The 24,372-nt window shown below is 37.4% G+C and overlaps 1 protein-coding gene across 2 annotated transcripts in view; it reads left to right on the top strand.

Annotated features, from left to right (window-relative positions):
• Positions 1–1,515: 1,515 nt before the first annotated feature.
• GPR180 (G protein-coupled receptor 180) overlaps positions 1,516–24,372 on the top strand; it is a 31,543-nt gene continuing 8,686 nt past the window's right edge. The window contains exons 1-6 of one of the 2 annotated variants that reach the window (XM_055336000.1): positions 1,516–1,743; positions 4,344–4,502; positions 12,889–13,089; positions 20,088–20,268; positions 20,410–20,459; positions 23,271–23,428. In XM_055336000.1, the coding sequence (XP_055191975.1) occupies positions 1,599–1,743; positions 4,344–4,502; positions 12,889–13,089; positions 20,088–20,268; positions 20,410–20,459; positions 23,271–23,428 (894 nt within the window). In that variant the 5' untranslated portion in view covers positions 1,516–1,598. The remainder of the gene's footprint in view (positions 1,744–4,343; positions 4,503–12,888; positions 13,090–20,087; positions 20,269–20,409; positions 20,460–23,270; positions 23,429–24,372) is intronic. The other variant, XM_055336001.1, reaches the window with a different exon arrangement.

The raw sequence follows: 24,372 nt of genomic DNA on the forward strand, positions 1-24,372 counted from the left end.
CAGGCATGCTACCCGCCTTGGGCCTGGATGCCCACTCCCAGATATCTGCCTACTTTTTACCCTTACTTCAGTTCTCAGCTTGAGGGTCACCCTTACAGAGAGTCCTTCCTTGACCATCCCAATTAAAATAGCAAGCTCTACCCCAGCCCTGCAGAACCACTTTATTCTTCTTTTTCTCCATAGATGTCATCAACACTTATGCTGAACTGCTCGTTGGTACTGGTCAGGGAGGCAGGGGCTTGTTTTTGTTTCCCGTTGTAATGCCCAGGCCATGGAAACAGGCCTGGCACAGAATATATGGTCAGTTAATGTTGAATGGATGAATAAATATATCTTGGTTAGGGTTTTTTTTTTTTTCCCCTTTTTCACATAATGTGTTGGCAAAGTATAAAAAGAATAATACCCAGTATATGTGGAAATGTCATTTGTTACCACCTTTTCCAGGGGAAAAGTGGTAACAGGAAAAGTTCAAACGCTCCTACCCTAAAATTCCCCAAATTCCATGATATATAGCTTTCGAGTCTCTCAAGTTTTCGTCCTTACCGAGCCCCTGTCAGTTGGCTGACCATTCCAAATACTCTCTGAGCCTGTAGCACTTGCAGCTCCATTGTATTTAAAAAGTGAGACGATATTATCAGGTTGCGTCCAATTTTTCGTGATCACATATAAGCAGTGTATCAGTGAACATATTTGTGTTTTCCTGCGAGTATCTATATTATAGTCTAAATAGTTTGGCTTCTGTGCTGCCCGCGATCAAAAGCCCTTGAAGGAAGTGATGCAGTCAAATTGCGTTTCCCAAAGCTTTCTGTGGCTCTAGGGTAGAGATGGGCTGTGTGTGGCCCACTGGAGAAAATTAAGACTCGCACGTAGCAGGTCAATTTGCCACAGGCCAAGGAAGATGAAGCCACGGTGGCCTGGATAGCAGGAGCGGCCCAGCAGAGGCGCTAACAGACGTGTGTCTCATGGAGATGTTGGGATGTGGGGTTCTAAGCTATACTTCCCAGCTGTCTGATGGTGTCATTCAAGAAGACCGGGAACCTAGGAGTTTAAAATCGGCCACGTGCCGTTAGGTGTCTTTGAGACATTAACGTGGAGACGTCCCGTAGGTTGCACAAGCACCCAGAGCTTTGCGGGGGGGCTTTCCATTCTTCACCAGAACCGATGTCGCCGGGCGCTTCTTCTCAGTACTTCCCGAACGTCACACACACACACACGCACCACCCCGGGAGGCCCTCGGGCGCGGGGCTGGCGAGCCCACGCATGCGCAGTGGCACCACGCACGGACACGACCGAGGGCAATGCTTTTTCCGTAGCCTGAAGCGACGTCCTTCTGAGTCTCCATCGAAAAGGCGGGAACTAGCCACCAGGCCGGGGAGCGATGGGACGCGCGCCTCCGCACGTCCCGCCCCTCCCGGCCTCTGATTGGTGGGTGTGCTGGGCCGGCGGCCGAGGGGCTGGCCGCGCGGGCTGTCAGTCTCCCGGGGGCGGGCCCGCCACGCCGGCCCGGATCCCCCCTCCCTCGGCCCCGGGTGCCGACGTGTGGAAGGAGGCGGCCGCAGGCGGTTGGGACCCGGGTGTGGGTGCCAGTGGGAGGGGGGATGGGAGGCCTGCGGCTGCTGGCGGTGGCCCTCACCTGCTGTTGGTGGCCGCCGGGCAGCCAGGGCAAGACCCTGCGGGGCAGCTTCAGCAGCGCCGCGGCCCGAGACGCTCAGGGCCAGAGCATCGGCCACTTCGAGTTCCACGGTAGTAGGTGCGGGGCGGGGAGCGGGTGCAGGGTGCAGGCGCGGGGGCCCAGCCCGCGGGCCGCCCCCCACCCCCGCCTCGCCGGAGCGGGGGCTGGCGAGGGCGGAGGCGACGCCGGGCACTACCGCCACCGCGCCCGGACGCCCCGCGCCGCCGGCATCGTGGGGTGCATCAGTGCGGCCCCGCGTTCCGGGTCGGCGCCCCGCGATTGTCTTCTGCACTCAGAACACCGTTCCCCCCACCCTCCCTGCGACGCGAACCAAAGTACGGAGGACCTCTCTGCTGCATCTTTCCAGATCCTTCCCCCAAGGAAGCATCGTTGGCTCACTCCTGTCTCAGCCCGGTTATATACACTAAGGCTCCGTACGTAGGCGTGCATTTAAGCTCCAGAACCTAGATTTACTGGGTTTAGTCTTTGTTTTTAAGATGAATTTGCTAAAACCTACGTGAAGCACAGAGGTTTTGGAAACCAAATAAAACACCTGCTAATCTCGTGGTCACAGTTGCTAGGACAGTTTGATTACTCCGCTGACTGAAGGAGTAGGTTTTCTGTGGACCAGAAGGCCTCGAATTAACTTGGCAGAAAAGCATATAAATGTGTCCTGGGAGCTTCAGCATTTGCATCTGACCTGGCCCTTCTCCAACGTGAACTGCATTTGATGGTTACTTTCTGGTCTCCCTCAAAAATCAATAAATGTTAAATGAATGAATTTGCAACTCATTCTAATTTTTGCTGTATTTGCACTCTCAAGATTTAAGTGATTTTCTTGTTGGTACTCTCTTTCACTGCTACTGTATTGCATGTAATTATTTGCCTTGATGAGGTTGGTATCCTTGATTATACAGTTTTTTAGCATTAAAAGATGCAGCAGCGCCAGACTGTTGTCCCACAGAGATTAATAGAAGAGAAAATAATGGGAAAGAATAAGATATTAGAAACACGAAGCTATTTTGGTATCCCCAGAGAGGATAATAGAAGACAAGGTAATAGAAAATAAGATAAGATAATAGACGATAATAGAAACAAGAAGCTGTTATGGAAATTTCATATATTGCAGAATTACAGAATTGGTGGTATAAAGGCAGAGGAACCTGAATTTTTTTTTTTTAATTCAGAATGTTTAACGTAGTTGAGAGAAGGGAATGTAACCTAGTTTTCCAAAATTCAGTGTGGCACAGAACTTGGGTGAAGAAAAAACTTTAGAAACACTTTATTATTATTTTTTAGGTCACATTTTTAGTTTTTTTCATCAGCTGGCTGTAACCGTACTTTGTATATTGTCAATGATAGGAAAGACACTACAGTAAATGGCACAGGCACAGTGCTGGAAAACCTGGCGTATGTAGAAGCTATGATGTGGTTATCACTCACGACTAGCAGAGGGACTTAGACAACCCGGATATTTCATGATTACTTGGTAAACATGGGGGAGAAACAGGAAAATCATATATCTCAAGGAAGATTGAGGAGTTGAGTATTCCAAGTATATTAACACACATACGTGCTCTTTCTATGTGTGTGTGTATATATGTATTTTTATTATTACCAGTTTTTAGTGAATTTGAATTTAGTAAAAATAATAATAATACCAAACTATACTGAAATAATAAACTAACTCAGAATGCAATTTAAGATGTTAAGCCTTCGAGTCACTTCTAAAATTTTGGACAATGTATGTAGGAGACTTGGACATTTCTTTGATACACACTATACATTTACATTTATTTAAAATGTTTAATCAAAGCGATAATTATAATAACAAATGTGACAACAGCACAGGAGAAGAGATCTTAAAATGAAAAAAAGTCTCCTGCTTTACTTCTCATCGACAGTCCTAGAGACAGCTACTTTTTGCCATTTCATTCAAGGCCTGAAATGTACTCAGTGTGTGCAACCAGGGTTATTCTGTAATGTCTCACAACATCTATTCTGCAGGTTTTCTTGTAAAAGTCACAAATGTCAAATTTTTTATCAGGTGTAAAATGTCTACCCCCAAACTAATTTCTTTAAACTTTCTTGCTATTAACTATGCCTATTTTTTTACATTAAAAGTATAATTAAATATTAACATGCATGTTATATTAGAAAACAAGAGAAACTTTGCTGGGAAATTTCTATAGAGAGTTTATGTACAAATATTAAAGATGTGGAGTGGTTGTGAAATGAGGCAAAAGTTCTGTTATAGTGAATGTCCAGGTACAGCAGATGTTGCTGTGTATTCTGTGAAATGGCATTACTCTTCATTGGAAGTGTAAGGAGACACCACACATTAATTCGGATAATTAATATGAGTAGTCTCTTGATTTGCACCTGGATAGGATATTCATTCCAATGTAGTCCACCTAGTTGGGTGAGATTTAAGAAAAACTGTACTCTTGGGTATTATATAAGACTGATGAATCACTGAATTCTACCTCTGAAACTAATAATACATCATATATTAGTTTATTGAATTTAAATTAAAAAATTAAAAAAATAAGAACAACAAGAAAAACTGCTCTTTAAATTCCTCTTCTGATAAATGGAGGTGTCAAATTGTCTTATCATGTCAGTTCTGTAACAAACAAAACTAGTTAATAATTTTTGTTTTAATGTCAAGGTGACCATGCTCTTCTTTGCGTCAGAATCAACAACATAGCAGTAGCTGTTGGAAAAGAAGCTAAACTTTACCTGTTCCAAGCCCAGGAATGGCTAAAGCTACAGGAAAGCGGTCATGGTTATAGTTGTGGTGAAAAATTATCCAAAGCTCAGTTGACAAGTGAGTATTTCATTTTTAATGTGATCAGTAGATATGTTCTTTTTTCCTCCTAAATGTTGAAGTTTTTGTTTTCATACCAAGGTATTTCATGACACATCACACCGTGATGACATTTTGTTTAGTACATTTTAAGCTGAAGTATTCCTTGATCAAAGGATAGAATGCCGTTTCCCTCCCTTTATCATTAAAAATTTTTGAAAAATATCCAGATAATGTATAAAGACATACTTTACTTCATTCGGACTTCTTACAAGTTAAGTAATTCATATCAATATGGCAAATGTATTTTGGTCCAGTGGCAGCATGGGATAAATAACAGCATTTGTGTTGAATGCTTATTATCTCCTAGCATTGAGCTAAGCACTAAACATGTATTATCTCAGTTAATTGTATGATTTAGCTGAAGTGATGCTGTTTGGCAACATGTCATTGTCATGTGGTGACACAGTATGTCATTTTAGGATGTACCAACATGGCATCATTTGTACACTTCTAGATTTGCCTCTGGAGAAGCTCTACTTTTGTTATCCTAGTTGCCTGTATCCTTGAACCCTTCCATTCTCATCAGCATTATCCCAAGTATTAGGGTGCCCTATCCAGAATTAGCGAAACTCTTTTCTAATTCCTGTAGAAATGAAGAGCATATACTGTGCTACCCATTTTACCGTTGGAAGTTAATTGGTTGTAGGAGACATTAGTAAATGTGAAGCAGCCATGAGAAAAAATAGGAATTATCCTTCTCCCCCTTCCCCCCTTATATTTCTGCTACCGTTCTGCGTATCAGCGAGTCTGAATCTTCTTGCAATCTGGTTAAGTGAAACATTGCCATTTTCTGAACTTCTGGTCTTCCTAGTCTCAGCAGCTCTCTGGGTCCCTCATAAGGCAGCTAGCTAGAATATGGATAAGAGGAGAAGCCCCCAGGGGTGCATGGGTGCTCAGTTGGTTGAGCACCCAACTCTTGATTTCAGCTCAGGTCATGATCTCAGGGTTGCAAGATCGAGCCCCATATTAGGCTCTGCGTTCAGTGTGGAGTCCACTTTAGATTCTTTCTCTGCCTCCCCCCCCCCACCTAATGTTCTCTCTCTCTTTCAAATAAACAAATACATCTTTTAAAAAAAGAGTAGAAGCTCCCTCAATCTTTGCCATCCTGTGGGGCAGGATGTGGGGATCTTTTATCTAGATTTATAAGATGACGTTGACAGTATGCTGAAGAAATGTTGAATGACTAGATTCAGACATCAAAGAGACAGTGACATAATTTTCCCTTTCCCCTGATTTTCAGAACTTAACTGGGAAATTTGTGCAAGTACTCATTATCAGTTATCTTTTCTTTTCCATACCAATTTGGTCATTTAAATGTTCCACATATCTGTAAAAAGTTCTAGCCTTCCATTTCCACTTGTTATAATGTCAAAAACCAACTCATCAACTTGCCCATCCAAACTTGGTTGTCTTCTTCTTGCAGTGTTCCCTGTTTCAGGAACTGGAACCACCATCTGTCCAGTAAACAAGCTGGAACCCATGGAGTCTTCCAACACTCCCTTTTCGCCCTCTCCATCCCCTCCCAATCTGTCAGTAAGTGACCTCGAAGTATCTATGGAATTCATCTATTTTTCTGCATCTCCGCCCCCACCATGTTATTCCAGGCTGCCATAATCTTGTGCCTGATGCAGTAGTCTCTACTTAGCCACTACAGCCATACTGGTGCCCCCTATAACCAGGGTGATCCTTCTGAACAGCAGATTTGATCATGACACAATCACTTCCTCATCACACCCAGAAATACCCCAGTCATTTTCTGCGACTCTTAGGACACAGACAGGTCTCCTTAACCAGATCAGCAAAGCCATCATGGTCTAGCCATCGTGTACCCCCCAGGTTATCTCACAGCATTGTCCCCTTCTGCCTCATTTTACTTGTAGGCTTGCTTGTTTTATTTCATTGCCATCCTGTACCTTTGCATAGGTTTTTCCTCTATTTGTTCTTCTTTCCCTCTTTGGCTCTTCCCTCCATTTAGTTATTGACACTTAAGTTTTGTTTTTTTTTTTAAGATTTTATTTATTTATTCATGAGAGACACAGAGAAAAAAAGAGAGACAGAGGCAGAGACACAGGCAGAGGGAGAAGCAGGCTCCACCCAGGGAGCCCTATGTGGGACCCGATCCTGGGTCTCCAGGATCACGCCCTGGAGCCGAAGGCTGCGCTGAACCACTGAGCCACCCAGGCTGCCCAACACTTGAGTTTCTATAGCTTGTTTTTCTTCCACAGCACATATTATAGTTACCACTTCACATCTTATTTACTTGTTATAAAATCAATGAGAGCAGCAGGGCTCCTTTGGTCTACTCATTTCATTGAGCACTCCCATTGTTTCATGTACTAGGCAAGGCACTTGTGATAAATCAGAGACCAAAATACACTTGCTTGGTCCTTAAGGCTAGTGAGGGTGACAGGAATGAATCTGATCAATGTAAATAAATGTGAAATTGGAATAGTGGTAAGTACTATGAATGTTAGTTACATGGTACTATGAGAATGAAATTTTACAATACCCTAGTAATTAAGTTTTTACTAAGTATTTGTAGGTTGAATTGTCATAGAACTTAGGACTTGAAGGGTGTTTTGTTCTTTTTTTTAATTTTAATTCCAGTATAGTTAATAGGGTGCTATATTAGTTTCCGGTGTGTGATATAGTTATCAAACAATTTTGTACCTTACTCAGTGTTCATCATGATAAATGTTCTCTTAATCCCCTTCATCATTTTCACCTATCCTTCCACCCATCTACCCTCTGGTAACCATCAGTTTGTTCTTTATAGTTAAGAGTCTTTTTTTTGGGGGGGGGGGGTCTTTTTTCTTTGTTAGTTTGTGTTGTTTCTTAAATTCCACATATGAATGAAATCATATGGTAATTGTCTTTCTCTGATTATTGACTCATTTTTGCAAATGGAAGATTTCATTTTTTATGACTATTATACCATTGCGTGTACATATGTGTATATATATATGTGTGTATATATATATATATATATACACACATATATATATATTTCTTTTTTATCCATTCATCTGTTAATGGACAGTTGGGCCACTTCCATATCTTGACTGTTGTAAATAATGCAACAGTAAATATAGGGGTGTGTGTATCTTTTCAAATTAATGTTTTCATATTCTTTGGATAAATACCCAGTGGTGAAATTACTGGATCATATGGTATTTCTATTTTTAATTTTTTTTTTTTAAGAAACCTCCATACTGTTTTCCAGAATGGCTGCACCAGTTTGCATTCCCAACAAAAATGAAAAAGGGTTCCTTTTTCTCCACCATCCTTGCCAACAGTTGTTATTTCTTGTGTTTTTTATTTTGACCATTCTGACAGGTGTGAGGTGATAACTCATTGTGGTTTTGATTTGCATTTTCCTGATGATGAGTAATGTTGAGCATTTTTTTGATGTCTGTTGGCCATCTGTATGTCTTCTTTGGAGAAATGTCTGTTCATGTCTTCTGCCCATTTTTTAATGGTTTATTTGTGGGGTTTTGGGTGGTGGGTTGTATAAGCTCTTTATATATTTTGGATACTAACCCTTTATCAGATGTGTCATTTGCAAGTATCTTCTCCCGTGTTGTCTTTTTGTTTTGTTGCTTGTTTCCTTTGCTGTGCAGAAGATTTTTATTTTGATGTAGTTCCAATAATTTATTTTTGCTTTTATTTCCCTTGCCTCAGAAGACATCTAGAAAAATGTTGATGCAACTGATGTTAGAAAAACTACTGCCTGTGTTCTCTTTAAGGATTTCTATGATTTCAGGTCTCATATTTAGGTTTTTAATCCATTTTAGTTTATTTTTGTGTATATATATTTCCTTCTTTTGGATGTGGCTGTCCAATTTTCCCAGCACCATTTGTGGAAGAGATTGAGGGTTTTTTTTGGTTGCTAGGTTGATTGCTTTGTATTTGGCACCTTTTGTATTTGGTTGGTAGTTTGATTGCTTTGTATTTGGTCTTTTTCTTCCAGTAAAAACTTAGCAGGCTGTTTAAAGCTTTGAGTTGTAGTAATTGATTTAGTTTTTTATATTCCCTGGTTAATATCATACTATGTATTATATGCACTTGTAAAAACATTTTTGTATCAGTCATACACCTTCGGTCACAGACCTGTACAGGGAGACAGCATGGTACAATGGAAAGACTGCTAAACTGAGAATCACTGCCTGTTTTCTTCGAGCCTCAGTTTACCTATCCATACCACAAGAAGGTTGAAAATCAAACTGCTGCAATTTTAATTATAACTCTTTAGGATGGAGTTGCTTATATATAAGGCTATAACTTATAAACCTCTTACAGTTGTTTCTCAGACTATTTTTCCTTCTTCTCTATTCTTCTGTTGAATGCAAGGGTATTCTTTGGAATTATTGGAATGGAAGATCTCAGAAAATAGGAATTTGTGAGGAATGAAGATTGTTTTGTTAAATTTTGGGACCTGAAATAAATTAAGTTTCTGCAAATTTCATCAGCTCTTTTCCCAGCAACAAAAGCCAAGTCTTAAGAAAATCTATATTTTCTAACTTTTACATATTAGTTATCGTATATATAGTATGTAATTGTTCAGGACCTTTGATGCATTGAAACAAAAAGCATATCCTTAAATTCATCACTATGTAGTAGTACCACATATTTTTAGATAATTTCTCATTTCCTGGCCATTAATGAGACTTTTAGGAAGCAATAGCTTTTTGCCTATTGGTAATGAGTTCATTAACTATGCCAAACTTCAATGTAAAACCTTAACTGATGCTGCTGTGAACTATGAAAAGATTAGCAGATTTGAAAAATTCCTTAGTGTCAAATGTTGCTTGTTAGTATACATTGCCCCAAATTAATGTTTGAGAAATTATTTTTCAATCATCCTTTTAGTAAAGTCATAAAATATCAGATTTTTAAAAAATGATAAAAACTATTTTGTAGGTTTTTAAAGCTAGCAAACGAGACATTTAAAAGCACTGAAAATTATGACTTTATGTAAAAAAAATTAACAAGGAGATTCAGGGTAATTTGCTGTCAGGTTACAAGAGCTAATATTTTACTTATAAAACATTTCAGGGGATCCCTGGGTGGCGCAGCGGTTTGGCGCCTGCCTTTGGCCCGGGGCGCGATCCTGGAGACCCGGGATCGAATCCCACGTCGGGCTCCCGGTGTATGGAGCCTGCTTCTCCCTCTGCCCGTGTCTCTGCCTCTCTCTCTCTCACTGTGTGCCTATCATAAATAAATAAAACAAAAAAAAATTAAAAAATAAAATAAAACATTTCAGTATTTTTTTAATATGCACAGTAATTCCTTTTGTGCATTTGGAATATTTTATAAATCATTTAAAAGTGTTAGCATTTTATTATTGTGTATTTTTGTTAACAGTATTCGTTTGGTTTTATAACATGATTGGGCAGCTAACCATGTAACATTATTCTTTGCAATTCAAGTTTTGTTAATATGTGAGATACTAATTACATCAGCATGGAATATGCATGCTGTGTGGTAGTCTTTTGTCTCAAAAACAATGAACATACAGTTTTGTCAAGAGGCTTGTTTCCCAGGCTTGGTAAAACTGAAACAGGCCACAAGACAAAAAACTGAAGGCCATTATCACTTTTGAAGCACACTTTTGTTTTTATTTGATGTAAATCTGTATAATTGAAAAAACATTAAAAAGTATATTGGTGAAAAATATAATGGTTAATTTTTGTGTTGTTTTATCTAAGAAAAGAATGCAAGTGATAAAACAGCAACATATCAGAACCTTTATAAGGTCCAGATTATGTAATTGTGAGCTGCACATTTTAAAAGCCTAATTTCTGAGCCACTAAAAGGTTAATCGTATTTTAAATTCTTATTAAAGGTCTTCAACTATTTAATGGAAACTAGAGTCTTTGCTACAATTTCAAGAAGCTATATAGTAAAAAGATAAATAAATGAACCAAAAAACAACAGTATAAACGTCAGCTAAATTAGGATAGTCCAAATAAGCAATGCTATGGCATTGTTAATAAAATCATCTTATCCACTTTAAATATAGTTCATGAAATTCCCAGGTGTAAAGTCTAAGTCCTCAAAATTTGTATCCTGACCTGTATCTCATTTCTAAAGACAACTTATAAATACCATTTTTTAAAAAGGTTGTATTTATTTATTCATGAGAGGCAGAGACATAGGCAGAGGGAGAAACAGGCTCCCTATTAAGAGTCTGATGCAGGACTTGATGCCAGGACCCCAGGATCACCACCTGAGCCAAAGGCAGACACTCAACAACTAACCCATCCAGGTGCCTCCCAAAATAGCATTTTTTAAACATTTTATTTGGAAAGTTTTCAATAAGTGAAAGTATAGTACAGCTAACATTGGTATATATCCTTTGCTTAGATTCAATAACTGTTAATATTTTGTTACATTGCTTTGTATTTGTATGTTTGTGATTTTTGTATTTAATCAAAGCATATGAAAATAAGCTGTTGACGTCATGAGCATTTTGCCCCACTTATATTTCAGCTTGCTTCTTAAGAGTAGGGACGTTTTTCTCCATAACAACAATAGCATCCTGACACCTAAAAAAATGAGTAAGTTCATAAGCCAGTGTAGCTCAGTCGGTTAAGCATCTGCCTACAGCTCAGTTCATAATCCCAGGGTCCTGGGATCAAGTCCCACATCAGGATCTCCATTCATTGGAGAACTGGCTTCTCCCTCTCCCTCTAGCCCTAATTCAGTGCTCCCTCTCTCAAATAAATAAATAAAATCTTTAAGAAAATAAAATGCATTTTTTCTTCAATTGAGAAAGTGAGGAGCCTGCTTCTCCCTCTGCCATTCCCCCTGCTTGTGCGATCTCTTTCTCTGTCAAATAAATAAATAACATTTTTTAAAAAAGATTTTTTTCTTCAATTGAGAAAGACTAGCTGGCATGCTGTGGGGGAAATCTAGAGTTGGGAATTGAGACCATCATAATCTTATATTTTAAGAATATTTTGTATAGAATTATACTCTTTACATGGGATTTTCATATACTGTCTCATTTGTTTCTCACAAGAACTCTGAGTTAGACAGGTCAGGTATCTTAATTTTACTACTGAAAAAAGCACATTTTGAGAGGTTAAGCAATTTATTTGGTGAGTTGCAAGGTTGTTAAGTAATAGCACCAACACTTCCTCCTTTAACTCTTCTACTCTTTTTATTATATGTAGCGTTTGAGACACTACTCTCCTACAACTTTGTGGTGGTGTTAGTGAGTGCCTCTTAAGTCAGAGTCATAGTTTCAAATTTGGAAGGCATCTTAGACATCATTAAGTGTTTCTCAGAAGGCTGCTATTGGCATTTGGGGCAGAACAGGTCTTTATTATATGAAACTTTACCTTGGATTGCATGAGGCTTAGTACAGCCTCCCTCCAAGGACCTTCTCAACTGTGTGACAACAGAACTGTCCCTATACATTTTCAAATCACTAGAGGGGAGCAGTATTACCCTGGAGGACACTTATTAGAATAACTACCTTGTCTTAAATAAAGGAAAAGGAGAATGAACCCATAATTCAGTAACTACTGTGTGACAGGCGTCATGCTAAGTGACTCCTATAACTTAGTTTTCCTATCAGCTCTTTGCTCTAAGTATTACCTTCATTTTACAGATGAAGAAAGTGTCATTACTTATATAACTTGCTCAAGTTTACACAGAAGGTAAGTAAGTATTGGAGTCAGGATTCAAACACAGATCCGTGTGATGCCAGCATTCATAAGACTCCCCATCCCCCCCACCATATAGACCTGACCCAGTATAACAGCTCTTATTCTGGTCATTTATGTTCTCCTTTCAGTTCCTTTTTAAAGAATGATCAATGAGAAAAAGATTCTGGAAAATCTTTTGAAGGTATTTGTTGGTCATAGTTTTTAGGTATAATAATGATTACCTGAGTTGAATGCTCCATTTTAACTCAAATCTAATTTTCAAAAGTATCCCTGCAGTTCTTACACAGCATTGTGAAATGTACGTAATGCCATAGAACTGTATACTTCAAAAAGGTTAAAATGGTAACTTTTATGTTTATGTATATTTTACCACAATAAAAAGATTTTAATGTTACTAATCTACTTGAAGACTTTGAAATATTTAAAATTCAGATTCAAAATGTCATTTGTGGTGTTTCACAATACTTTTATAGTGACTCCTTTGGTTAAGATATGTTATTTTTATCTGCCTTATGATTTACAGACCTTATTCCAGTACTATACCAGGGCTTCAATTTTCAAGACAGTAAGAACAAAACAAAAGAATTCTGTGAGTTGATTATATGACTAAAACGATGAAAACATTTGAGAGTTTTGCTTTGAAAATGCTATTTTCTTTCTCTTTAAAGTGACCATGAATCAGACTGAACATAATCTGACAGTATCCCAGATTCCATATCCACAAACGTGGCATGTGTTTTATGCAGACAAGTATACGTGCAGAGATGACAATGAGAATTCTCAGGTGGAAGATATCTCATTTGAAATGATGTTACTAAACCCAGATGCTGAAGGGAATCCATTTGATCATTTTGGTGCTGGAGAATCTGGTAAGAATATATACATAAGTGTATATCCTAAATATAGAAAAAAAATTACGCACAAATATCTTTATGTTATGTTTTTTTGAATATTAAAAATTAAAAACAAGTGTCCAACAGTAGGCAGATGGTAAGTGAATCCTCTTACGCATTTTAATAGCTATAATATTAAGTTAGAAAAGCAGAACATTTAACTTTATATTTTATAATTTGAAATATGTTAAAAAATGCAGAGAATTAAGCAGAAAGAAGGACAAAAATATTAACAGATTGTTTCTGTGTTTTGGGTAGTAGAATTATGGATGGTTTTTAGTTTTCTCTATACATTCTAAACCTTTTTGCTTTTTTGATAACCTAGCATTAATCTTTATAAACAGAAAAATGCTAATAAATAGAGCAACCTAAATTGGAAAATCAGTTTTTAAGTGAGATAGAAACTGCACTACTTTATATGGCTGTCCTTTCACCAAGTTGTGTAAACTGGTTAGGGATTGTCTTTGTGGGAGCTTGCAACCATTTTAGGAATGATCAAAGTTTGAAATGTTTCCAAAATCCAATTTACCTCCATAAATATTTCGTCAAAATTTTAGATTGACTACGTATTGCCCTACAGAAGCAAGATTCCTAGCCCAAACAGAAATGAACAACTTCTTGTGATCAATGATAAACATCTATACAGTATTTTAGTAGATTTAGTAGATCTGAATTAACATGTCAGAATGAAGACTGAGATTGTAGAATGTCTATCAAAACAAAGGATTAGGAGTTTACTTCTTAATGAGTTCATTACCCATTTGGAAGAATCAATCTGCTTAGAAATTCAACCCATTAAATCTCATTGACCATCAAGATAAGTGGGTGCAGGTAGAACAGAAATTGAGACTACATTAGATGAAACCAATTGCCTAGTTCAAAATGTATATTGCCACAGCTAGAAATTTAACTCAAGGAACATGTGTTATGGACACCAGGTCACCAGTAACTTAATGTATGAAGAGAGAAATTTTTTTAAATATCTTTTAGTCTGAAAAAATATTTACATGGTGACACAATGGGAACCCAAACATTTTTAAATAAAGTTCTTTTTGTGAAGGAAATGACAAAAGGGATAAGCTACTCGAGTTATTTTTGAATGCAAACAAACTTAAAGGTTAAATTTTTCTTAATAGTAGTTTGGATCAGTATGGCTCATTCCTAAAAGTTACTTCAGTCCTACCATTTCTTTTATATTGATTGATTGATTGATTGATTGATTGGAGGAGGGTAGGAAGGAGATAGGGAGAAGCCCAAGCAGGTTCCAAGCCCCCCAGCACAGAGCCCGACTCGGGGCTTGATCTCATGACCCTGAGATCATGACCTGAGCTGAAATCAAGAATCCATTGCTTGACCCACTGAGCCACCCAGGTGCCCCATTTTTTTATCTTTATAAACTTTGACATTTATCTTCTGTAGTTTCGAAAGGCATTGATGAAACCTAGTCTACTGATAGCATTGGATAGACAGATGAAACCCAGGTCTACTGATAGCATTGGATAGACATTGGATAGCATTGGATAGAGACTAATTTGCTTGTGAAGTCCCTTTTAACCATAAGTCTTTATTATTTCATGTGACAGTTATTTTTAGGACTGGTAAAGACTCAGCAGTCCCTGAATGCTCTGCTACAGTCACTTTATGTACAAACTATACAACCTATGGTGTAGTCTAATCCAAAAGCTCATTCACCTGTTGCCTTCCTGGCAATTTGCCTGTAGCTCAAGAGGTTATTTTATGGGGATCCCTGGGTGGCTCAGTGGTTTGGCACCTGCCTTTTGCCCAGGGTGCGATCCTGGAGTCCCGGGATTGAGTCCCGCGTCAGGCTCCTGGCATGGAGCCTGCTTCTCCCTCTGCCTATATCTCTGCCTCTCTCTCTCTCTCTCTCTCTCTCTCTCTCTCTTTCTCTCTCTCCCTCTCTCCTCTCTCTCTCTCTGTCTATCGTGAATAAATAAATAAAATCTTTAAAAAAAAAAGAGGTTATTTTATTTATTTTGTGGATGCATGAGATTCTACTAGATCCTATAGTGATTGTTTTGCTTCCTTCTCCAGGCTTTCATTTATGGTCTCTTTCCTCATCCCTGATTACACATCTAAACATTGACTGTAGGCCCTAGAGTGGTCACATTTGTGGCCTCTGCCACCTTTGGGCCACTGAATGTCAGCCATACTTGCCCTGGCTCACCCTGAACCTTGTCCATATCTTCCAGTGTTTTTTTCAACATCCTGAATGGTTAGCTTTTTCTTAGGGTTCACATGAACCATTCTCATTCAACTAGTCCTGACTCTGAGCTACCTTCTCCAAGACTGAGTTTGATTTGATGCTTATGTTTATGTCTGAAATCTGTCTTATACTAGAATGGAGAAAGTTACATTGGTCATGTCACCAACAAACATTTAAATGAGGGGCAAAACCTCACTATAGTACAGATTTTCATTAAGCATGATTCAGTGCAAGGTTAATCTGTGGGGATTGATTATTAACAAGTACCAGCAGTACTTAAAAGTATTCAAAGTTGTTATGTGGCTGGCTTAATTCCTAGGGACTCACATCATCTTATTGATTAAAATGTCTAAAACCCTTAAAATATGATTAATTCTACATCAAAGTGTAATAAATCAGTGGTCCTCAACCCATCACTGTACATCTGGAGAACTTTAAAAAAAAATACAAATGTCTACCCCCTGAGACTTAGAAAGATTTGGTTTTGGAGTGAAAGCCAGGCAACTGAGCTTTGTCAGCGCTCCAAGTTGATTCTAATGTGCAGAACCAATGATCTTAAAGTCCATGTCCCGGGACCCCTGGGTGCCTCCGTGGTTGAGTGTCTGCCTTTGGCCCAGGGTGTGATCCTGGAGTGCCGAGATCAAGTTCCACATTGGGCTCCCCGCAGGGAGCCTGCTTCCCCCTCTACCTATGTCTCTGCCTCTTTCTGTACTCTCATGAATAAATAAATAAAATATTTTAAAAGTAAAAAAAATAAAAGTCCATGTCCCACATTGGTTGGTATCATATTGGTTTTACAGTAGAGCCTTGAGAAGGATTCTTCCTACTTCTGTAGCCTCAGGTGTGGAATTTCTTTCCAAGAAATAATCCCAGTTCATTTTAGAAACTTCTGCTCATTTGTCTAATTTTCTGCCCTCAGTAGGGAAAATTGATTTACTATGGTTTTTACTGAGAATTGACTATTAAGCCATATGTCTAAGGAGTTTGAATTAGAATAACCTGGTGTGGGTAGCTGCAATTAATGTTACATGTTATTCTGGTTAGATTTTATAATTTGCTTTCTTTCAAACAAATTATGTATTTTGTATCTATTAGACTGCAGTTAATCTCATATTTTATAGATTGGTCTAGGTTTAAAAAAAAACCAAGGCAAGGATGATGCTACTTGACAAAATACTACATAGGAATATTATATTTTAAGGTAGAATAAAGTAAAACTGCTTCTTAAAAAAATTAGAAGGCAGCCCGGTGGCTCAGCAGTTTAGCACTGCCTTCAGCCCAGGGTGTGATCCTGGAGACCTGGGATGGAATCCCACATGAGGCTCCCTGCATGGAGCCTGCTCCTCCCTCTGCCTGAGTCTCTGCCTCTCTCTCTCTCTCTCTCTCTCTCTCTCTCTCTCTCTCATGAATAAATAAATAAAATCTTTTTTAAAAAATTAGAACCTTCATTGACTATAGTTGTGCTTTTATTAGAAACCAAAATAAGTAGTCAGAATCCTGAGAATTAAAGTATTATCATCCAAAGTAGTCTGATTTTCATCAGAATATTATTCTCTGTCACATCTGCTATCTCATTGTTTTTAAGATTCCAGATATTGGCTCTGGTAACATGTTGGAATGCTTTTGCTTTAAAGTAATAGAAAACTTTAATGCATGTAGTATAGACAATAAGGAAATTATCTTATATAACAAGAATTTCTGAGGCTTCTTCACGGTGGTTTATTTAGCATCTCTGTACCCTCCTATCTTTTCAGCTTTGTCCTTAGGCTAGCTCCCTCATGTTCAAAGTTAACTGCAGTTCACTTTGTGGGCATTGAATCTAGATAATGACAAAATTCAGTATCTCTTTTTTGAGAGCAAGGAAACCTTTCTTAGAAGCTTCCTCATCAGATTTCCCTGTCAAAACTGGGTCACGTGCCCTTGCTCTACAACATCATAAGAGAAATGTAAGTGAAAGTGTCAGAAGGAAGATAAGGGTAGACGAATTTGTGAGAGTAAAGGGTTAGGCATACTCCTTATTGGCAGGGGTGTTGGAATTTCTGTGATGAGTTTAGACTAATTAGGATATATCTTGAAACACTTGAGGGTGGCATGGACATTGGGGTAGGTGGGAGTGTTCCAGTGCTGCACCCATGACCCAGTGACTGTCTCCTTTACCCTCTTTTCTCCCATCTCCCATCATTTAGCTGGAGCTGAGTTTTTTGAAGCTTTCCTGTAAGTTTTCTTCCTGCTGAATTTTGCCAGTGCTTTTTCCCATTAAGCTTGCCTTAAAATCTACACATTTCCTTATAACATATGTGTTTGCCACCTGTTGCATGCTCATTTAACAGTATTCTTCTTTTGTGTATAGGTGAAATTTAATACTTAGTACCCACCTATCTAAAAATTAGAATTTAATTTCACAGTGAACAAATATAGATTGTTTTCTTGTGATGGATGGTAACAAGACAAAAGTAAAATTGATCACTGAAAAGAAAAAAAAACGGACTTTTTTTTTTTCTAGAGGGGATTTATTTAAAAGAACAGTGAGTGCAGAATCCACATTTTATCTTTAGACTATCTTTTGGGCAGGATCAAGGTAAAAATAGTAAATGAACAAAGTACAAGACACAAATGTCTTGAGCTAGTGCAGGTTATTTAATACATTATCTGAAGGAAATAATTTGTTGGTTATAATGTTAGCTTTTCTGGAAGGTACATTTAATCTTGATTATTCCTAAAACATTTTTTTGCTACTAACAGATGTCTTCTTTTCAAAAGTACCTTCCTCCTATGTTATTCTGATTACTCAGTAAATAGTCTGAGGATTTTCTTTTCATGGCGGATTTGTAACCAGATGGAGTGTGAAATACTCTGTAAAGTACTATGAGTAAATAAAACAAAAAGAATGCCATATTTAATTCTTTATACTAAGAAGGAAAAATAAAAGCTAAGATTCAAAAGACAAAATTGCATAAAGAATTTTACTGACCCACAGTGTTAATACATTTAGCGTATTTTCTGTCTTGTTCCATTACTATAACAATCCCAGGCTTATTGTCCCATTATTTCTAAAGCTGGAATGCTGCCTATGTAAGGAGTTTAAAAAGAAATTATGCCTCTTGAGTTATTTGATCTTCTCTTCCTGAAATCTAAACATGCTTTTTCACCTGAATGAGGGAAGTGAACATTTATATATGTAGAGCAGGAGAGACACCCAGTGGCTGAAGTACTACTTATCTCCTTTTTTTCCCCCCTAACCATTGCAAAAATATGATTGAGATTGAACTGTTTATTGACTGCTTTTCTACTATTTGTATCTTCTAGATTGCTTTTTCAAAATTAATACTCCCTTCTCTGCCCACTGATTAGAGTTTACCTCAAATGGTAAACTGGAGCAGATTCAGCTTCATGATTGGATGGAAATGATTGCAGTTTAGACTGTTCATCCACAGATTCAGTAGAGACAGCTCTGTTCACAGCCACCATCATTATACTCCAGTGGTATTTCGATACAATATGAAATCTTAATATTTGGAACTAGTTTTAGATGTAACTAAGTCAGTGTAAGTAAGATGTTAAACTCAAAGCTATTCCTCCAGGTTATGATAAAAATTTTCTGATATTTCTGAGAAATGAAGACACAGTCAAAAGATTCAGGTGATGCAGAAAAAGGGATGCATATTTTGGGATGCATGAAGACTATACTGGAAAGCTGTTGGTAGGAACTAGAGGTTGCTTAACAACTGGCACCGTTTTTAATATAAAGTCTGCTCGTTTACTCTGTTCTTGTCTTTACCAACCAGCTCCCTTTGCTTGTTTGATATTTCTGCTTACTCAGAATATTTATTTCACTGTGGCCTGATGTGACTTCAACGTCAGCTCCTTTCAACTTCAATTTCTACTGCCTAATTCTTTCCATGTTTTGTGGTTTGATTTCCTGAGAGACTGATTAGCCTGACTTAACTTGAGAACCAAATTATTCTGGTGGCCAGCAGCTAGTCTTTGGGTTGGTGGCCATTTGGTCAAGTATTACAGTTTTAGCCAACTGTGGGATGGAGTCTCATGGTCACCATAGAATTTCCTCTTTGACAAGACCTGCAGACAGTTTACTTCAGAAGGGGACTATGGTCATAACGTATTTTGAAACTTTGTTCCACTGGAAATGTAAGATAGTGGTATATTCCAGAGCTGTGTTTTTGTATCAGAATCACCTGATGGGCTTATTAAAACACAGCTTGCTGGTCCCCTCTCCCAGAATTTCTGATATAGTAGATCTGGGATGAAGCCCAAGAATGTGCATTTCTATTTCTAACAAGTTCCCTGTTGATGCTGCTAGTCTGGAGATTGCACTTTGAGAACCATTGTCAGGGTATATTAAGCTATTGTTGATAAAATCTATTCCTAAATTTCATAGTAAAGTAATCCACTTTGGGGGTAAAAAGTATGTCTGACTGAATGCTCACATCCTTGTTTTAATTTACGATTTTCTTATGGTTAGTCTTCAGGCTTATTGCCTAAGGATCCTTTTATAGAGATTGACTTTACCTACTTTAGTTTAATCTGCCTTCTTATATTTAAACCTTTATCCCAAAGTAAAAAATTGTTTACATTTTAATAATTTCTCTCTTTTTCCATACATAAGTGAAAGCTATGACTCCAGTTTAAAAAAAAACAGTTTTAGAAATATATTGTCAGGAAGATTTAAAAGCCACCCCACACTATTACTGGCTTTGTTGTACTGAAGCAAACTCCTTTCTTCTCTTCACAGGGTTACATGAGTTCTTTTTCCTCCTAGTCCTGGTGTACTTTGTGCTTGCTTGCATTTATGCTCAGTCATTGTGGCAGGCTATCAAGAAAGGAGGGCCCATGCACGTGATCCTAAAGGTTCTGACAACTGCACTGCTGCTGCAAGCCAGCTCAGCTTTAGCTAATTACATTCATTTCTCCAGGTAACTTGAAACCTCTAAAACTGTGTTCACCATTACATCTAATTAATCCTAATTAGTTCCCCCAAATTATGCTGCCTTTGATTATGAACCATCTCTTCGCATTTGTAATTTACACTAATAGTCTTCTCTTCAATTCCTCAGTTACTCCAAAGATGGAATAGGAATACCTTTTATGGGAAGTTTGGCAGAATGTGAGTATCTTTCTAAGGTATATTTTTTGAAACATAAATTTGCTATTTGCCTCTGTTTTGTTTTTCTTTTTTTGTCAATTATTTTTTGTCCTGATAGAATTTTTCTATCCAGGGTTGGTTAGAATTCAGCCCCACTGAAAAGAGGGTTACAGATTTAGTTCCCATCTGTCCTGTATAGTTTCTTCTTGATAATAGGTCATGTGTGTAATTCATCATTGTTTTTGGAGCATGTTTATATGCATTCTCTGTTTATCTCAATAAAAACTTGATGAAGTAGAGACGTTTACACCTATCTTGCACATAAAGAATCTGGGCTCATTGGCCTGAAGCACATTTCCAAATGTCAGTAGTTCTGAGGGGTAGAGACAAAACTCAGACTCAAGTTTTCTGATCCTAAAGCTGAAGGTTGTTTTCCTCCTTTCATCCCTTTTTTGACTTTTGCTATTTCTGATCCAGAGTCAGAGAGTATACCTGTAATTGAATTGACCTCACAGCTTTGTTCTTTTATTTATACAAGGAACTTTTATGAAGTAATTTTTCAACTAAGCATGATAGGAAAAATATTTAAAAGTTCCCACAATCTAAAATGCCATTCTCAGTCCCAGAAAAATAGTCAAGATTTGCTGTAAAAAAGCAAATTCTGAATATGCAACCATTCTAGGATTTACTTTTTAAAATATTTCCATAATTCTCTCATAGTCTCATCTTTCTTTAATAGGGTAGCTCATGGTAATCTTGTAGTAATCACAGAACCCATTTTCCTCATCTTGCTGCCTAATATTCTAAACCTTCTAGAAACTTTGTTTTCCTGCTGAAGAGGACACATACTGGTCATCTCTTGGACACGAAGAAGAGTTGCTTCTGTTTTTTGAACATTTTTGGGAGCTCTGGTTTCTCCTGCTCTTGTCTCTTAGGTGACTCAGGATGTTTAATAGAACCATAGAATTTTAAAGCTGAATGGAACCTGAGAAATAATTTAGCTTATGCATTTTAGAAGTTGCAAAGCGCACAAAAACCCATGAGTGGAAGCTATCACTGAAATCAAGGACTTTTGAAGTTTTGTGTCTGCTGTATACAAAATAGTGTTTTAGGCTGGCATCTTCACTGTAGGTTTAAAAAACAAAGTTTTTTCTTTTTATTAAGCTACTATAAATGTTACTAAATGTTGGTGTTCAGACAACAGATTTGATTAAATGATTAAAATGTCAAGATTCTTAATAAAATCAAACAGAATAGGATTATTATGTGGCCTGTTATTTTATCTACAGTTATCTTTCAGTGTCAGATAAGCAGTGTTCTACCTAATGCTTACATATTGACATTCTGTTAATATGTGCTTCACACCTACTATACAAAAAAATGAGCCAAAACATCAGGGCTCAGGTATTTGTTTTTGCTAATTAGCAACTTATGCAGGAATATTCCTTTGCCTGACTTCTTCCAGTAACGGAATATGTATTCGTGAGATGTTAAATAAAAGTAATTGACATCACAGTCATTTAAAATCTGTGATGAGAGAAAATTGTGCTTGATCTGAAAGGCCATGACATTTTGTACTATTCAAATATAGTGACAGTTCATTATTGGAATTCGCTATAACAAATATATGAGCATAAATGTAGAATATCCAGAGTAGGGAGAAAATGATCAAAATATATCTGAAAGGGTGTATCGTTAATAGGTTTTCAGCCTGTAACTTTTTAATATAGTACAGATAGTTTTACCTGTTTCTGCAAGAATATCTTTATATAAATATAGAAGTAAAAGTTGTAGACGTCTAAGGTATGTATGGCTGGCGATTTGAAGAAAGTTTTGTTTTGGTGCATTCTGATCATGTTTATTCCAAAATCCACATCAAAATACCCTAGGATGAGAAAGTGATCATCTTTTTGAGTCAATAAATACTAGTTTCCAAAATAAAAATGCATTGTTTTCTCCAAGCGCGGGACTGAATGCAGGTGGTCTCCTTGCTTCCTTTTTGAAAGGAGCAGTCTTTCCCTGCAGTGTCAGTGATGGCCACCTGGTGGCACATCACACTAATACATGAAGCATTTCGTTTGTCTTCGGGACTAACACTAAAGCCAGCATCATTGAATGTTACAACAGCCATTGTGTTTTATTGTCATGCTATTTCTTATTAATAGTTTTAGAAAATAAGCTCACATGATATAGTTCAGCTATCTAAAAAATTAACAACTCAGAAATAAAGGTACTAGTATTCTCCATATTGCAGAAGTTACATTTAAAATGTGTTTATTGGGATCCCTGGGTGGCGCAGCGGTTTGGCGCCTGCCTTTGACCCAGGGCGCGATCCTGGAGACCCGGGATCGAATCCCACGTCAGGCTCCCGGGGCATGGAGCCTGCTTCTCCCTCTGCCTATGTCTCTGCCTCTCTCTTTCTCTGTGTGACTATCATAAATAAATAAAAATTAAAAAAAATATTTAAAAAAAAAAAAATAAATAAAATGTGTTTATTTTAATAAGCAGTCATTTAATAAGCAGTCAGAGAACAGTATTATGTAGTTAGAAAAGCCAAGAAAAATGGGAAACAAAGAGATCTAAAGTTGGTCTTAATAAAGTTACATATAGAGTATTGCCGTTGTTCTATTTTCAAAAATGTTTATAAACCTAATGGCAAAATTTTAATTTTAGAGTTCTACAAGAATATCTTTTGTTATTGAATTTTATCAACTTCTCTTTGAAAATGCCTATATTTTTGTGCTTAAAAAATAATTACATTCTCAATGCAAAAAGGACCAAATCCTTTGTATTGTAGAAACTTGGTTGACTTTTGTTCTCATTTCCCATTAGTTTTTGACATTGCTTCCCAAATTCAAATGTTATACCTGCTTCTGAGTCTATGCATGGGCTGGACAATAGTCAGAATGAAGAAGTCTCAAAGCAGACCTCTCCAGTGGGATTCTACTCCTGCATCCACTGGCATTGCTGTATTCATTGTCATAACACAGGTGAGTATTGATACTCAGTGTTTATACTTGGCAATATGCAAAAATCCAAACTTGAACAGACCTCATTTCAAAAGTGAAACTTGACACCCATGGGGAATTTGTCATTTAAAGTGTGAATTTAAAGAGTGATAGATCAAATAACTTGTAATCTTCTGAATGCTAATATGTGTAGATCGCAGAATTTAGTTATTACTTACATGAATTTGAACTTTGAATCAGCTTATTTAAAAACGTGAAGAATGCTTAATATTAGGATAGATTCTCATTTCCTACTTAATAGCTTTCTATCATATTTTCTAACATATAGTAAGTACTCAACATTTTACATGGCTGAGTCAATGAATTTGAGATTCATTCATGGGCAAGGATTTTTAGGTTCAGTTCTATTACTTTATATACATGAAGGAATTCAAGTGAATATCTGAGATTAACAATAAAGCAAAATACAGAATGAGAAAGAATGGGATCTAGTTTTTGAAAACAAATACAGGACAAATTTAGTCTTTTAGAAAATTTAGTCTTCTTAGCCCTTTTTTGTTTGTTTAATTCTAGGATCTCCATATGCCCATGTGCAATGGATTCTATAAAAATTATAAAGGAAGGAATAAACAAAAATTCATCATTGGCTGTAGATGAAAATGAAATAAACACTTAGGCTCTGCAAAGGACATTATAATCTGAGTTTTAATGCATTAAATAAAGTGAAAAATTCATTAGTGAAGTGATAAGTCCTGTGCTTTATTCATCTTTATACGCATGATATTTATTGAGTATAGTAGATGCTAAGTGAAATGGGTATGTTGAATTTCATGACTGAGTTAGATCATATCACAGGTGGTGATGTTTAGATAGCAAATAATGGCTTCCTAAGGCTTTAGAATGAAGGGCTAATGACAACTGAATTACAAGTGATTAAAATAAGGGCAAGATTCTACCAACTTAAT

The sequence above is a fragment of the Nyctereutes procyonoides genome, unplaced genomic scaffold, assembly GCF_905146905.1.
Source record: "Nyctereutes procyonoides isolate TBG_1078 unplaced genomic scaffold, NYPRO_anot_genome, whole genome shotgun sequence".
NCBI classification, from domain to species: Eukaryota; Metazoa; Chordata; class Mammalia; order Carnivora; family Canidae; genus Nyctereutes; species Nyctereutes procyonoides.